Below are 16,206 nucleotides of genomic sequence, written 5' to 3'. Positions count from 1 at the left end.
CATCTCTCCAAGAATCTTACCCTGTACCAGGAGGAAATGAAAGACTATTTATAGAAATACAAAAAGCATCTTCACCCAAGAAAGGGAAATTCACTGGCACCCACTAATAATTGCCAGATGCCTTAGTGACTTTTCCGTTGGAGGGAGAGAGATGCTTCACAGAAACTTCCTAAGGGAGAACAGATTCACTGTGGCTCATGATTCAGGGACCTCAGTCCACTGTTGCAGGGGAGATGTAAAGAGTGGTTCTGACTATGGAGGAGGGGAGCATGAGGTAGTGACTACTCACATGGAGAACAGGAAGCAGAAAGCAGCCAGAATCTGGGGCCGAGCTACCACCTTCAAAGCTGGTCCAAGTGACCCATGTACCAACTAAGGCCTACCTTCTCAAGGTTTCACAGCCCCTCGTAATAGCTCCACCACCCCAGACATCAACCTGTGGAGGATACTCCAGCTTCAAACAATATCAGCAGGCTTCCCAATAGGAATACATGGTCAACGTTTTTTCTTATAATCATGGGGAGCATCAATCAATCAAATGAACAGAAATGATGAAGGTGACAGATTTGCCAACGCAAAATCGTAAGGGTGAAAATTTAAATGCTTGGAATGAAAAATAAACCGGATTATATTCATTATAAATTAGATATTAAAAAAGAATATTTTAGTAAACTTGAATTAATAGTCACCATACAAAGGGAAAAATGAAAGGTGGAAAAGAAAGGGAGAAAGGAGGGAAGGAAGGAGACTAGAAAAACAGCAAAGAGGTAACAGTGAGCATGGGGGCAGCTTTCAGTATAAATAAATAAATAAATGTTTTTACATAATTATAGTCCACACAGGAGAAGAGAAATTGTTTCAAAAAATATTAGAATGCCTAAAGTCTTCTAAATGTGACCCAAACTTCAAGTCCACTTTTTTTTTTTTTTTTTTTTTGGTTTTTCGAGACAGGGTTCCTCTGTGTAGCTTTGCGCCTTTTCCTGGAACTCACTTGGTAGCCCAGGCTGGCCTCGAACTCACAGAGATCCGCCTGCCTCTGCCTCCCAAGTGCTGGGATTAAAGGCGTGCGCCACCACCGCCCGGCTTCAAGTCCACTTTTAATGAAACTCAATGGACCCCAGGAATAACAACAAAGGAAAACTCCTTCCAAAACATGTTTTTTTTCTGAGTCGCTTGAAAAGCAAAAAGTGAACCCTTCAGCAAAGTATCCAGAAGGGGGATGAAGCATATGCAGATACTTAGAGGGGGATGAAGGAAGCTTGTAGAGGAACTAATAAAAAACTCACACTGGAGCAACCTTTCTAAAGCATCCAAAGGGGTGGGAACCAGAACTATATAGTTGTCGGAAATGATGTTTGTCAATTACATCAAGTAAGTTGCTAATCCAGACTCGTACGCCCACTGGTTTTTGCCTACTGGCTAACTAGCTGTAGTTCTTCCTTTCTGTTGCTGTGATAAAACACTGTGACCAAAAGCAACTTAGAGGAGGAAGGGCTTATTTGGCTTATACTTCCAGGTCACAGTCCATCACTGAGGGACATCAGGGCTGGACCTTAAGCAGAATTCTGCTTTCCAGCATGCGCTTGTTGGCTTTCTCCAAGGCTCCTGCTTACCTAGCTTTCTTCTATAGTCCAGCACAACCTGCCTCAGGAATAATGTCACCCAGGGACCAACCTGATCTTGATAATCCTTTGATGGAGGCTTCTCCTCTCTGATGACTGAAGGCTGTGTCAAGTTCATGGTTATGGCTAACCAGGACAGTTGCTGATAGATATTTATAGAATACACAACTAGTATGTCAAATTTGGCTTTGGTTTTTGAGGAGGATGTCGGTGTTTGCTTTATGCATCTTGAAACTATGTTATATGGCTTTGGCTTACCTTCCAAAATTGAATCCATTCTTTTATTATATAATGTCTGCGTATTTAATATTTCTTATATTAAAATATACCTTGTTCTTTGTGGCCACTACCACACCAGCTTTCTTTTGAACAGTGCTTACACAATGTGTGTATTTCTATCTTTTTCTTTTTAATTTGTCTCCTCTTTCGAAAGCTTGATTTCCTGTGCCAGAACTAGAAAATGCCCTCAAGGAGAAGGCTGTTTCATGACACACGTCTTCTTCTCTCCAGGGCCTTAGCCTTTGCTCTCTGGTGTATGAGGACATTTGTTTAGTATGTCTTTCCAAATTATATAACCTGTGGGCATGTGGGAGGATGCTTGAAAGCAGCTCACCCATCACAAGCTGGACCTTCTCCACCTGGTGTTTAGCGTTCAACTTTCCCCCCTCTCTCCTCAAGGCCTCAATTCCCCTGGGGTTCGGCCATCTCTTTGCTGGTTTGAACTTTATGTTGCTGTTGTTGCTCACTTGACAATAGGTTTTCAGAGAGAGAGAGAGAGAGAACAGGCAAACACATGTGCCCGGACCACCATTAGATTTAGTTATAGAATCCTAATTCAGTTAGAAATGCTTGAGCACAATGTGCTGCAGTTCTGTGTGAAATCTCACCTTCACGCCCAGGCTTGCCTCCTTTCTCCTTCCTGGCCCTCTGTTCCGTTTTCTCAATGCTTCGTAGGAGGATTTCCTCAATAAACCACTTATCCATGAGGCCCGACGTAAGGTTATACATCTGGAAAACCAGGCCTAAGATATTTGGTATCCTGTACATTTTACCTATTAATTTAAAATTTGTTTCATTCTAGAAGGTAAGGATGGCACTCGTGCTCACCTAAATTTGGTTGTGTATTTGAGTAGTTTTGGTGTTTGTGCATGGTCCGAGTTTCATTTTTAAAATCATGATACTTTGTTTCCTGTACTGATAAAGTTTTTTATGATGAAAGTAGCTCCATGTCTACTATATAGTTCCCAAATCATTCCATGTTTGCCTGTTGCCTTCATAATTGGGAAATAGGTCTGAATGTAAGAAGTTTTGGTTCAGTTCCTCTTCCAAAGCATTTTGTGGTTATTATTCTCTGTCTTCTAATGCTCAGTGTGACTGAGAAGAAATCACAAGTGAGGTCAATTGTTTTCTTTGTGTAAATAGTTTTTCTTATTTTTGCTGGAGACCAGAAGGATGTTTATCATAAAAATTCAATATGTACCAGCATGGTGGCTCAGTCTATGAATTGTAGCACTTGAAAGGTGGAGGCAGAGGATCTCTGTTAGTTTGAGACCGGCCTGCTCTATATAGAGAGTTCCAGGCCAGTCAGAGCTACATAGTGAGACCCTGTCCCAAAGAAAAAAAATCAACATGAACATGCAAAGTTGTGATGATACATTAGAATGTTTCCATATTTTATTAGAATACAGTGTCCTTAGAATATAGTGTAAGTTCTTCCTTTATTTGACAAAATTGCCTTCTATAACAACTTAAAATGTGTGTCAGGTCCTGTTTGCTATTTTCCAAAGACATAGATTCTCTCTATATGCTATGATGTATGCATCTCTTTTGCCTTTATTATGCTCATTGCAACTATTTAGTATCCTTTCCTTTGTTCAACCTGATTGCTCCCAGTGCATCCTTCATACTTGGGATTCATTAAACAGCCACAAGCAACATGGGGCTACTTAAACTTAAATTGATTCAAAATAAGATGAGGTGATGAACGAGGCTGGCACTGTGATGTAAGATGAGGTATGAATGTGGCAGGTGCTGTGGTGTAGGATATATGAACACAGCACTGTGATATCCTGATGGTCACTATGACAACTAGGAAGGCTACTAAGTGACTAATAGGTAAGTGGCTATATTGGCTGAAGGGACAGTTTATGATTTAGATCTCTGGAAAAACAAAAATGATAAAGATTTCACTAAACTATTCAAAATTATGTACAAACCAAAAATTGTGAATTTTCCCAGAACCTTCTATGTAATATTTTTGGACTACAGTGGACTGCATGTTAACTGAAATTGAAAAGTGAGATCATGAATAAAAGTATCTATGGTAACCTCTCTCAGTGTAAACACAGAGGACTTTTCCTTTCAAAATCTTCCTATCATGTTTTCCTATCTCCTGTTTGCAGGCTGAAAATTTGCAAATGAGTTTTATTTACTTATTTTGGGCTGCAATATATTTCTCCTATTAGGCTGATTTATATTTTATGTTTCTCATTTTATGAAAACTTCTTGAAAAATTTATTCTAGCTTATTTATTGTAATTACAATGTGTCTCAGTTCTGCCCAGTAGCTCCTTGTCTTTTCTCTCTTATTTTATGAGCTATACTGCCTGCCAGGTTATCAAAGATAGCCTGTGGGACAAAGGAACTCACCTCCAATTTGTAAATGTACTCAAGAGGCTGTGGCCATTCACTGGTTTTATTACCACCGGCTCTTTTCAAGGTGCAATAACAGAACTGGGGTTGAGACAGGGATCATACAGCTTGGGAAGGTTAAACCCTTACGATCTCATGCTTCACAGAAAAGTCTGCTGACCTCTCAAGTACAGGGAAGGGACAACCACCTGTGTCTGAGAGCACAAGGCAGGGTGAGGATAGGATTGGAAAACCCACCTCAGGCATACTGGTCTCCTTCTGTTCTTCACAGAATTTTTGTTTTGCTTGTTTTGTTTTCAAGATAGGGTTTCTCTGTGTAGTTTTGGTGCCTGTCCTGGATCTCGCTTTGTAGACCAGGCTGGCCTCGAACTCACAGAGATCCAGCTGGCTCTGCCTCCTGAGTGCTGGGATTAAAGGCGTGCGCCACTGCCCCCTGGCCTTCACAGCTTTTAAAGGGGTATTTTGTTCAGCTTTACATCATGTCTCAGATCAGGCTGCCTTACAATACGGTTGTCCTTAACATCCATGGGCATGAGGAGTTTGTCCCAGGTTCTTCTGGGGCTGCCCAAAGCTGCAGGTGCTCAGTTCCCTTATGTGAAATAGCATAGTGTTTGCATTTGATTTATATGTCCCTGTGTACAAGGCTGACTGTGTTATAGCATGGTTGGCTTATACATAAAGGAAATTCATTGCTCACAGTTCTGGAGGCCAGAAGTTTGGAATCTGGTAGCAAAAAGTTTAGGTTCTGTTAAGGCTTATTGGAGACTGACAACTTCTTGCTGTATCTTCACATTATAGAAAGAAAAATCTGGTTCTGTAGGTTCCTGCTTACAAGGGCACCAGTCCCTTTAACAGGGTTCTCTTCTTGTATGAGCTATTTATCTTCCATACACCTACCTCCAGATGCCATCAGCTTGCTGTGGGTAGGGCAGGCTTTCAACTTAATGCATCTTGGAGGATACAGACATGTGGTCCATAGTGCCAGGCAAAGGTCCTTTGAGTCCTGAAAGAAACATGGGCTTCAGATCATATCCAGCCTCTAGTCCTATTTCTATCTCTTGAAGTTTGTTTGTTTTTCACATTTGTGGAGAGATATCATCTGCTTGTGTTCTTGCCCTGAATTCCACTATTAGCCACTGCTGCTGACAAAGGCTGAGAGGTATGGCGACGAGTTTGTCTTCCGTATGTAGCTGTTTTAGGACTTTCCATGAGCTGTTATTTATCAAGACCAGGCATAGTTTGTACCCTCCTCAGAAAAGGCTTCCAATCTTCTAGTCTTTATCTTCTAAGAGAATGGGTCTTCTATTTCTTCATCATTTTGAGGCATTTCTTTTCCTCAAATCTCCCTCCTAATGCTTCTGAAAAGTCACTGTTAGGAACTTTCTAGAATCTGTACTATGATCCTTAAAGGAGATTTGCTTTGCATTGGCTAACAACACTTGACCAGCTTCCTCCTCTCATCTCTCCCTTCTTACCCCTCTCTTTCCTTATTTGAGCATCCTGCATATCTCTATGTGCATATCTTAGATTTTGCCAAAATGAAAATTTGAGATCTGGCTTTCCTTTCCCATCCTCAATTGATGTAGGTGGAGTTTCTCTGTGTCCAGCAGTCAGTTCCCAAATAACCATATGGAGACTTCTTATTAATTATAAAAGATTGGTCAACTGCTTAGTCTTGTTACTAACTAGCTTTTACAACCCAAATTAACCCACATTTCTTATCTACATTCTACCATGTGGCTCATGGCTTGTTACCTCATTTTCTTTTCTTTTTTTTGAAATGACATTTTTATTTATGAAAATACAGTTATTTTACTCAATAGGAGCTTAAACAGGTCATTCAGTAAATACAGTGTATATCCTTAGTGATATATCAAATTAAAGAACAAAAGAAAGAACCAAAAAATAACAAAACATCAAAATAAAGAAAAATAAAACCTCAATGCAAACAAACCCAAACCCACAAGACAAATGAAATTTTTTTCATTAAGCAAAATTCTCTTCATGCAGATTTAGTGGCATGAAGTGTCCTACACCCTGTGCCTGGCTTTGGACACATATTAGGGAGTCAGCCACAGAATTTAATAACCTTTTCAAAACAAGTGTAGCCATGAAAATTTGGGTCTTTGTAGATTAAGCCCTTGTCAAGGTTGATCCTATGCTATGTTGGAGTGAGAATATCATGCTGCTGTTGCTGGTTCTGAGGGCCACTGGTCTCTTCTTGGTTCTTAATGAGCAATTTCATGTTCCCCAAGTGTTGCTTCAGCAGGACCCAATCCTCCAGCAGTTTCTTGTCCTCCTGCCTCAGTATGTCCACCTTCTTCTTCAGCTGACTCTGCCCCATCAGGAACCGGCTCTCCAGATCAAAATAAAAGCTCTTCTCCTTGGTCACATCACTGATCTTCTGTGAGGCTTCCGAGTTCTCATTCTCCAATCTCTTCAGATCTGACATGGCCTGCTTATGCTCCATTTTGAGCTTCTTGTAGAAAGGATTTGGCCTGTGATAGGGCCTATTGTCCAAGGATCTTTCAGTTACTAAGATGAAATGATTTCTCAGTTCATTCCGTTGTCTGATTATCAGCTGTAGCTGAGTGGTCAGACTCTCCACCTTCTGCATCTCCTGCTTCTTGGTGAGGAGGGCTCCCTGGAGGCCCTGCACCATCCTCTGGACCATTCTGTTCTTGATGTTTTACATGGAGGCTGAAGGCCAGTTTGCTTCTGCCTCTCTCTGGTCTTTCAGTCCTCTCCATTATCTCTTCCAAATAGACTCCTCAGTCTTGCCAACATGTTCATGGGTGAACAGTCAAGGCACTGACCAAACTCTCCAAAAGGCAGTTCATGTTGCTACAACACAGATGACATCAGAAAGGAATCCAGAGCTCTCCAGGATACAATGGAATTTCCAGGGAAAGGACCACTGATGTCATGGGGAACTGACATTGCCTCACTGCTAACCAGGTTTCCTCATAACTTGACAGAAGTCAGGTTCTCCTTTCGAGAAATCTCTCCTGGTTCACAAGGAAAACAGTTCAGCACTGGCAGATTGTATTAGCATGTTACTCTATAGCTAATCACTACCCAAAGAATCCACTTTTAAGAATTTTTTTCCTTTTTTTATTAGGAAATTTTTTTCATTCATTTTTACATACCAATCAAAGATCCTCCCTTCCCTCCTCCTGCTCCCTAACATCCCTCTCCCAACCCACCCTCCCATTCCCCCCCACACACAAGAAGGCAAGGCCTCCCATGAGGAGGCACATCCAGTAGAGGCAAGTCCACACCATTCCCCCTGCCTCAAAGCTATATGAGGTGTTCCATCATAGGTAATGGGCTCCAAAAAGGCCACTCCATGCACCAGGGATGGATTCTGATCCTACTACTAGGGGGGGCCCCCTTAGCAGATCAAGCTACACAATTGTCTCCCCATGCAGAGGGCCTAGCTCAGTCCCATGTAGGCTCCACAGCCATTGATCCAACTTTCATGAGTTCCCACTAGTTTGGTTTGGTCCTCTCTGCAGGTTTCCCCATCATGATCCTTGTGCCCTTGCTCATAGAATCCCTCTTCTCTCTCTTTGACTGGACTCCTGGAGCTCTGCCAGGTATTTGGCTGTGAATCTCTGCATCTTCTTCCATCTCTCACTGGAGAAAAGCTCTGTGATGACCGGGGGGGGGGGGCACCTGTCTGATCACGGGGGTAAACCAGTTCAGTCCAGTCACCCTCTCCACTATTTCTAGTATAGTCCAAGCTGAGGCCATCCTTGGGGATTCCTGACAACTTCCCTAGCATCCATTTCTCTCTATCCCCATGATGTCTCCCTCTATCATGGTATCTCTTTCATTGCTCTCCCACTCCATCCCTGTTCCAACTCAACCATCCTATTCCCTTATATTCTCATTCCCTATCCCCTACCCTCCATTGCCCACCCTTCATCTCTAGTTGACTCATGGAGATCTCGTTTATTTCTCCTTCCCAGAGAGATCCACAATCCCTCTTTGGGTCTTCTGTGTTAGCTAGTTTCTCTGGAGTTGTGGATTGTTGTCTGGTTATCCTTTGCTTTACATCTAATATCCACTTATGAGTGGGTACTGTAGAAGTAACCGCCTTATTCAATAAGAAACACAGAACCAATGCAAAGAAGAAAGCCAAGAGGTCAGAGCTAAGAGCTAAAAACCTTACCCTTCCTCTCGAGGTGGTCCTATCTCTCTGAAAGAGACCTACTTCCTGTGTGTCTGTCTTTATAAAGACTTTCTGTTCATATCACCATAGGGTACATACCATGTCTGTCCTTCTGAGTGTGAGTTACCTCACTCAGGATGATATTTTCTAGTTTCATACATTTTCCTGCAAATTTCATGATGTCATTATTTTTCTCTGCTGAGTGGTACTCCATTGTGTGTATGTGCCACATTTTCTTTCTATTTTTATTTTTTTAAATTTTATTTTATTTTACAATATAATTTAATTCTACATATCAGCCATGGATTCCCTTGTTCTCCCCCATCCCACCCCCTCCCATTCCCCCCAGCTCACCCCCCCATTCCCATCTCCTCCAGGGCAATGACTCTTCCAAGGATTGAGATCAACCTGGTAGACTCAGTCCAGGCAGGTCCAGTTCCCTCCTCCCAGGCTGAGCCAAGCGTCCCTGCATAAGCCCCAGGTTTCAAACAGCCAACTCATGCACTGAGCACAGGACCTGGTCCCACTGCCTGGATGCCTCCCAAGCAGATCAAGCCAATCAACTGTCTCACCTATTCAGAGGGCCTGATCCAGTTGGGGGCCCCTCAGCCATTGGTTCATGGTTCATGTGTTTCCATTCATTTGGCTATTTGTCCCTGTGCTTTATCCAGCCTTGGTCTTAACAATTCTCACTCATATAAACCCTCCTCTTTCTCGCCAATTGGACTCCCAGAGCTCCACCCGGGGTCTGGCCGTGGATTTCTGCATCCAGTTCCCTCAGTCATTGGATGGGGTTTCTAGCACGACAATTAGGGTATTTGGCCATCCTATCACCAGAGTAGGTCAGTTCAGGCTGTCTCTCAACCATTGCCAGCAGTCTATTGTGGGGTTATCTTTGTGGATTTCTGTGGGCCTCTCTAGCACTTTGCTTCTTCCTATTCTCATGTGGTCTTCATTTACCATGGTCTCCTATTTCTTGTTCTCCCTCTCTGTTCTTGATCTCTGTTCTGGGATCTCCCACTTCCCCAAGCTCTCTTTCCCTCGACCCTCGCCCTTCATTATCCCCACTCACATCCAAGCTGTTCATGTAGATCTCATCCATTTCTCTGTCATTGGGCGATCCCCGTGTCTTTCTTGGGGTCCTGTTTTCCAGGTAGCCTCCCTGGTGTTGTGAGTAGCAGTCCAGTCATCTTTGTTCCACATCTAGTATCCTCCTATGAGTGAGTACATACCATGTTTGTCTTTCTGAGTCTGGGTTACCTCACTCAGGATGATATTTTCTAGATCCATTCATTTGCCTGCAAACCTCATGATGTCATTGTTTTTCTCTGCTGAGTAGTACTCCATTGTGTATATGTACCACATTTTATTTATCCATTCTTCAGTTGAAGGGCATCTAGGTTGTTTCCAGGTTCTGGCTATTACAAACAATGCTGATATGAACATAGCTGAGCAAGTGCTCTTGTGGTATGATTGAGCATTCCTTGAGTATATGCCCAAGAGTGGTATAGCTGGGTCTTTAGGAAGATTGATTCCCAATTTTCTGAGAAACCGCCATACTGATTTCCAAAGTGGTTGTACAAGTTTGCACTCCCACCAACAGTGGAGGAGTGTTCCCCTTACTCCACATCCTCTCCAACATAAGCTGTCTATGGTGATTTTGATCTTAGCCATTCGGACAGGTGTAAGATGGTGTCTCAGAGTCATTTTGATTTGCATTTCCCTGATGAGTAAAGGTGCTGAACAATTCCTTAGATGTCTTTTGGCCATTTGAAATTCTTCCTCTGAGAATTTTCTGTTTAGCTCTACAGCCCATTTTTAAAATTGAATTACTCATTATTTTGATGTCTAGTTTCTTGAGTTCTTTATATATTTTGGAGATCAGCCCTCTGTCAATGTGAGGTTGGTGAAGATCTGTTCCCACTATGTAGGCTGTCGTTTTGTCTTATAGACTGTGTCCTTTACCTTACAGAAGCTTCTCAGTTTCAGGAAGTCCCATTTATTAATTGTTGCTCTCAGTATCTGTGCTACTGGTATTATTTTTTTTTTAGTTTATCTTGTATTCTGCCACATTACTGAAGGTGTTTATCAGCTCTAGGAGTTCCCTGGTAGAATTTTTGATGTCACTTGTATATACTGTCATATCATCTGCAAATAGTGAAAGTTTGACTTCTTCCTTTCCAATTTGTATCCCTTTGATCTCCTTATGTTGTCTTATTGCTCTAGCTAGAACTTCATGTACTATATTGAATAAATATGGGGAGAGCGGACAGCCTTGTCTTGTTCCTGATTTTAGTGGAATCACTGAGTTTTTCTCCATTTACTTTGATATTGGCTGTTGGCTTGCTGTAAATTGCCTTTATTATGTTTAGGTGTGCTCCTTGTATTCCTGATCTCTCCAAGACCTTTATCATGAAGGAGTGTTGGATTTTGTCAAAGGCCTTTTCAGCATCTAATAAAATGATCATATGTATTTTTTCTTTCAGTTTGTTTATATGGTGTATTACATTGATAGGTTTTCATATATTGAAGCATCCTTACATTTCTGAGATAAAGCTTACTTGATCATGGTGGATAATTTTTTAATGTGTTCCTAAATTTGTTTTGCCAATATTTTATTGAGTATTTTTGCATTGATGTTCATGAGGAAGATTGGTCTGCAATTTTGTTTCTTTGTTGCGTCTTTGTGTGGCTTGGGAATCAGAGTAACTTTAGCCTCATAAAAGGACTTAGGTAATGTTCCTTCTGTTTCTATTGTGTGGAACAATTTGAAGAGTATTGGTATTAACTCTTCTTTGAAAATCTGGTAGAATTCTGTGTTGAAACAATCTGGTCCTGGACTTTTTTTGGTTGGGAGACTTTTAATAACTGTTTCTATTTCCTTAGGGATTATTGGTCTATTTAAATTGTTTATCTGGTCTTGATTTAACTTTGATATGTAGTACCTATTCAGAAAATTGTCCATTTCTTTTAGATTTTCCAATTTTGTGGAGTACAGGTGTTTAAAGTATGACCTGATGATTCTCTGGGTTTCCTCGTTATCTGTTATTATGTCTCCCTTTTCATTTCTGATTTGGTTAATTTGGATGCTCTTTCTCTGCCTTTTGGCTAGTTTAGATATGGGCTTGTCTATCTTGTTGATTTTCTTTAAGAACCAACACTTTGTTTCATGGATTCTTTGTATTGTTCTCTTTGTTTCTATCTTATTGATTTCAGCTCTCAATTTGATTATTTCCTGGCATCTATTCCTTGTGGGTGACTTCTCTTCCTTTTGTTCCAGAGCTTTCAGGTGTGCTGTTAAGTCACTAGCATGAGATTTTTCCAACTTCTTTATGTGGGCATTTAGTGCTATGAATTTTTCTCTTATTACTTACGGTGATATTTTATTTTGTACTAAAATGTTATTTGTATGTTAATAAATAAAGTTGTCCGGGGGGTCAGAGCTATTAGCAAGCCATAGGAAAGCCGGGCGATGGTGGCGCATGCCTTTAATCCCAGCACTTGGTAGGCAGAGCTAGGTAGATCTCTGTGTGTTCAGGGATACAGCCAGCATTGGAGACACATGCCTTTAATCTCAATACCAACCATAGAAGACCTGGAGGTCTGTACAGACAGGCAGTGACGAGGCGGTCATGTGGTTGGGTTTACAACCAATGAGAAGGCAGAACTGAAAGTCTTTATAAAGACTTTAACACAGGAAGTAACTCTCTTTCTGAGAGGTAGGACCACTGCAGGAGGAAGGGTAAGGTTTTAGCTCTTTGCTCTGACCTCTTGGCTTTCTTCTTTGAAAAAAAAAAAAAAAAGCAAGGACATTTGAAAAGTTACTGTAAACAGGTCATTCCTAGAAACAATGTTTCTTCAAGGAACACTGGCAACAGAATGCCCCTTCCTTCTGGAGTATGCAGAAGGTGTGGTAAGGGAAAATACTGGAATATCAGAGAGCCAGAACAAGCCACAGCTACCTCACCTCTCCGGATCCTCAGCTGGTCTTGTTTCCCCAGACTGGAGGCCTCTGAGTCCTCATCCAGAATGGGTCTCAGCTGAACTGTGTTGCTAGAAACCTGAACGCTTAACTAGCCAAATGCCTAACCAGCCAAATGCTTCTAGTTTCTAGTCCTCATGCCTTATATACCTTTCTGCTTTCTACCACCACTCCCTGGAATTAAAGGCTTGTTTTTTGGGATTAAAGGTGTGAGGAGTCACCATGCCTATCTGTATCCTTGAACACATGGATTTCTGCCTCTGGAATGCTAGGATTAAAGGCATGTGCTATCACTGCCTATCTAAAATATCTGGTGGCTTTTCTGTTCTCTGACCTCAGATGAGTTTATTAAGCTACACAATATTTTGAGGAACAAAATACCACCACAAGCACTGCCTTCATTGAGTCCCATATGTTTGGTATGTTGTACATCCATTTTCATTGAATTCAGGAAGTCTTTAATTTCTTTCTTTATTTCTTCCTTGACTCATTGGTGGTTCAGTTGAGCATTATTCAGTTTCTATGAGATTGTAGGCTTTCTGTAATTTTTGTTGCTGTTGAAATCTAACTTTACTCCATGGTGGTCCAATAGAATACAGGATGCTATTTCAAATTTTTGTGTCTGTTGAGATTTGCCTTGTGACAAGGTATGTGGTCGATTTTGGAGAAGGTTCCATTGGGGTGCTGAGAAGAAGGTATATTCTTTTTTATTAAGGTGGAATGTTCTGTAAATATCTATCAAGTCCATTTGAGTCACAGCATCTGTTAGGTCCCTTATTTCTCTGTTAAGTTTCAGCCTGGCAGACCTGTCCAGTGGTGAGAGTGTGGTGTTGAGGTCTCCCACTATTAATGTATGGGGTTTGATGTATGGTTTAAGCTTTAGTAATGTTTCTTTTTTTAATATTTAAATTTTATTTATTTTCATTTCATGTACATTGGTGTTTTGCCATGGGTGTTGGGTCTCAGGAACTGGAGTTATAGACAGTTGTGAGCTGCCATGTGGGTGCTGGGAATTGAACCAGGGTTTTCTGGAAGAGCAGTCAGTGCTCTTAACCACTAAGCCATCTCTCTAGTCCCTAGTAATGTTTCTTTTACATATGTGGGTGCCCTTTTATTTGAGGCATAAATGTTCAGAATTGAAAGTTCATCTTGGTGGATCTTTCCTGTGATGAGTATGTAATGTCCTTCTGGATCTCTTTTGATTGATTTTAGTTTGAAGTCTATTATGTTAGATAGCTACAGCAGCTTGCTTCTTAAGTCTATTTGATTGGAAAGTCTTTTCCCAGCCTTTTACTCTGAGGTAGTGTCTGTCTTTGAGGATGAGGTGTGTTTCTTTTTTTTTTTTTTTTTTGGTTTTTCGAGACAGGGTTTCTCTGTGTAGCTTTGCGCCTTTCCTGGAGCTCACTTGGTAGCCCAGGCTGGCCTCGAACTCACAGAGATCCGCCTGGCTCTGCCTCCCGAGTGCTGGGATTAAAGACGTGCGCAGCCGCCGCCGCCACCACCACCGCCCGGCGAGGTGTGTTTCTTATGTGCAGCAGAAGGATGGATCCTGATTTTGTATCCATTCTGTTAGCCTATTTTTTTAGGTGAATTGAGTCTATTGATATTAAGGGATATTAATGACCAGTGATTGTTAATTTCTGTTATCTTTTGGTATTTCTCTTCTTTTCCATTTACTGCTGTAGGGTTATTTATTGTCTCTGTTATGTCTGTCTTCCTTAGGTTGGAATTTTCCTTCTAGTTCTTTCTGTAGGGCTGCATTTGTGGGTAGGTATTGTTTAAATCTGGTTTTGTCTTGGTATGTCCTGTTCACTCTGTCTATAGTGATTGAAAGTTTTGCTGGCTATAATAGTCTAGGCTGGCATCCATGGTCTCTTAGTGTCTGCATTACATCTGTCCAGGACCTTCTGGCTTTCAAAGTCTCCATTGAGAAGTGTTATTCAGTGGTGGTACATACCTTTAATCCCAGCACTAACCATAAAGGTCTGGAGGTCTGTACAGACAGACAGACAGGAAGTGAAAGAGCTGGGCAGGAAGAGGAAGTGATGTAGCTGGACAGAGAGAGGAAATGAGATGGCAGAACAGAAAGGCATATAGGTGTGGGTATACAGGAAGTAGCTCTCTTTGGAGACTGAAATGTCAGTGAGGTGAGGTTGTCTGTGACTTGTCCTAGTCCTCTGATCTCTTGGTTTTTCACCCCAATATCTGACTCCGAGTTTTTTATTAATAAGACCATTTAGCTATTTGTCTTACAAATACACAAATATTCAGATTTTCAAAAAATCTTTGAGCCCAGTGATGGTGGTGCACAACTTTAATCACAGCACTTGGGACGTAGAGACAAGCCAATCTCTGAGCTTGAGGCCAGTCTGATCTACAGAGGGAGTCCCAGGACAGCTGGGGCTACACATAGAAACCATGTCTTGAAAACAACAACAACAAATCAAAACACAAACAGTTCCCCACCAAAAAAAACAAAACAAAACAAAACAAAAAAACCCAAAGCCTCCAAAACAAAACCAAACCCAGAAAACAAAACAAAAACAAAACTCCAAATCTGAACTAGGTGGATAGATTGCATTTCAGAAACAGAAAATAAAATTTTTCACTTGAGGCTCAATTCAAGCAGAGGTTAAGCCGTTGTTCTTGTCTCCTTTCCGTGACTGTGATAAAACACCCTGACCAAAAGCACCTTAGGGAAGAAAGGGTTTATTTGGCTTGTGGTTTCAGGTTGCAGAGGGGGCCACAGCAGCAACAGGAACCCGAGACAACTAGTCACTTCGCATCCACTGTGAAGAGCAGAAAATCGCTGCACCGCTACTCACTACTCGCTTTTCTCTGACTTTCTTCACTTACGAAGTTTAAAGCCCAACACAGGGAACGGTGCCATGAGGAGGATGGGCCAACTACCCCTCAAGGCAGTTCCCACAGACACGTCCACAGCCAGTCTGAGCTACATTTATAGACGGAAACTCCCTTTCCAGGTAATTCAAGGTTGTAGCGGGTGGACATTTAAACTAACCAGCGCAGCAGTAGCGTGCAATAGTCATGGCAGAAAGTATTTACACGATATAAACTGGACAGGGAATGCAGTTATCTATGTACTCAGAATTTGTTAGAAAAATCTGATGACTCTAAGTCCCTTGAGGCACACGAGTGGCCAGACCCCTCCTGCTAGGACCTCTAATGGCCAGGTTCCACCCACAGAATACGGCCTCTAACTGCTAGACCCGGTCCCCACCGTACAGACCCAGTCTCTGGATGTGAAATCCCACCAATCTCCACCCTGGAAAGCTCCACCCTCTTCCCAAGAAACTCTGTATTTAGTTTGCTGCTGTTTCTCCATTGACAGAGGCAGCCAGCCTCGTGGTTTTTTCTCCCTCCCAATAAATCCGTGTGAGGTTTGTTGTGTGGTGTGACTTCGTGGTATTTCTTGGCACCCGGCTGCCAGGATACCTTTCCATCCAAGCTGTAACGCTTATGATGAACCCTGATCCTGTCGGACATCTCTGGGAAATATTATTTTTGGAAATCTATTCCTAAAATAAAGTTACCTTTATGAAATCTTAATAGATCCTTTTGGGAGGAACCAAAATGTTCCTACATTTCTAATATCACAGAATTCAACCTTTTAAAAAAATATGGAAATAAAATGGAAGTGTCTTTATCTGAACTCATGTTCTTATTTTTAACTATATGGCATTTCATATAGTACAGCTGAGAAAATGGTGCCTCTAGATTTTTTTTATAATAAATTGTAACTTAAACAAAATA

The 16,206-nt window shown here is 41.6% G+C and overlaps 1 protein-coding gene across 1 annotated transcript; it reads right to left on the bottom strand.

The window, feature by feature from the left end:
• Positions 1–932: 932 nt before the first annotated feature.
• Positions 933–7,123, bottom strand: LOC121822748 (disks large homolog 5-like). The gene has a single exon (XM_042261538.2). It carries the CDS (start codon positions 6,945–6,947, stop codon positions 6,435–6,437), a length of 513 nt encoding a protein of 170 aa, XP_042117472.1. The 5' UTR covers positions 6,948–7,123; the 3' UTR covers positions 933–6,434.
• Positions 7,124–16,206: the final 9,083 nt, after the last annotated feature.

This window comes from Peromyscus maniculatus, chromosome 15 (genome assembly GCF_049852395.1).
Source record: "Peromyscus maniculatus bairdii isolate BWxNUB_F1_BW_parent chromosome 15, HU_Pman_BW_mat_3.1, whole genome shotgun sequence".
Lineage (NCBI taxonomy): Eukaryota > Metazoa > Chordata > Mammalia > Rodentia > Cricetidae > Peromyscus > Peromyscus maniculatus.
The sequence above is the reverse complement of the archived record's forward strand: the minus strand, read 5'-3'. Positions and strand labels throughout refer to the sequence as shown.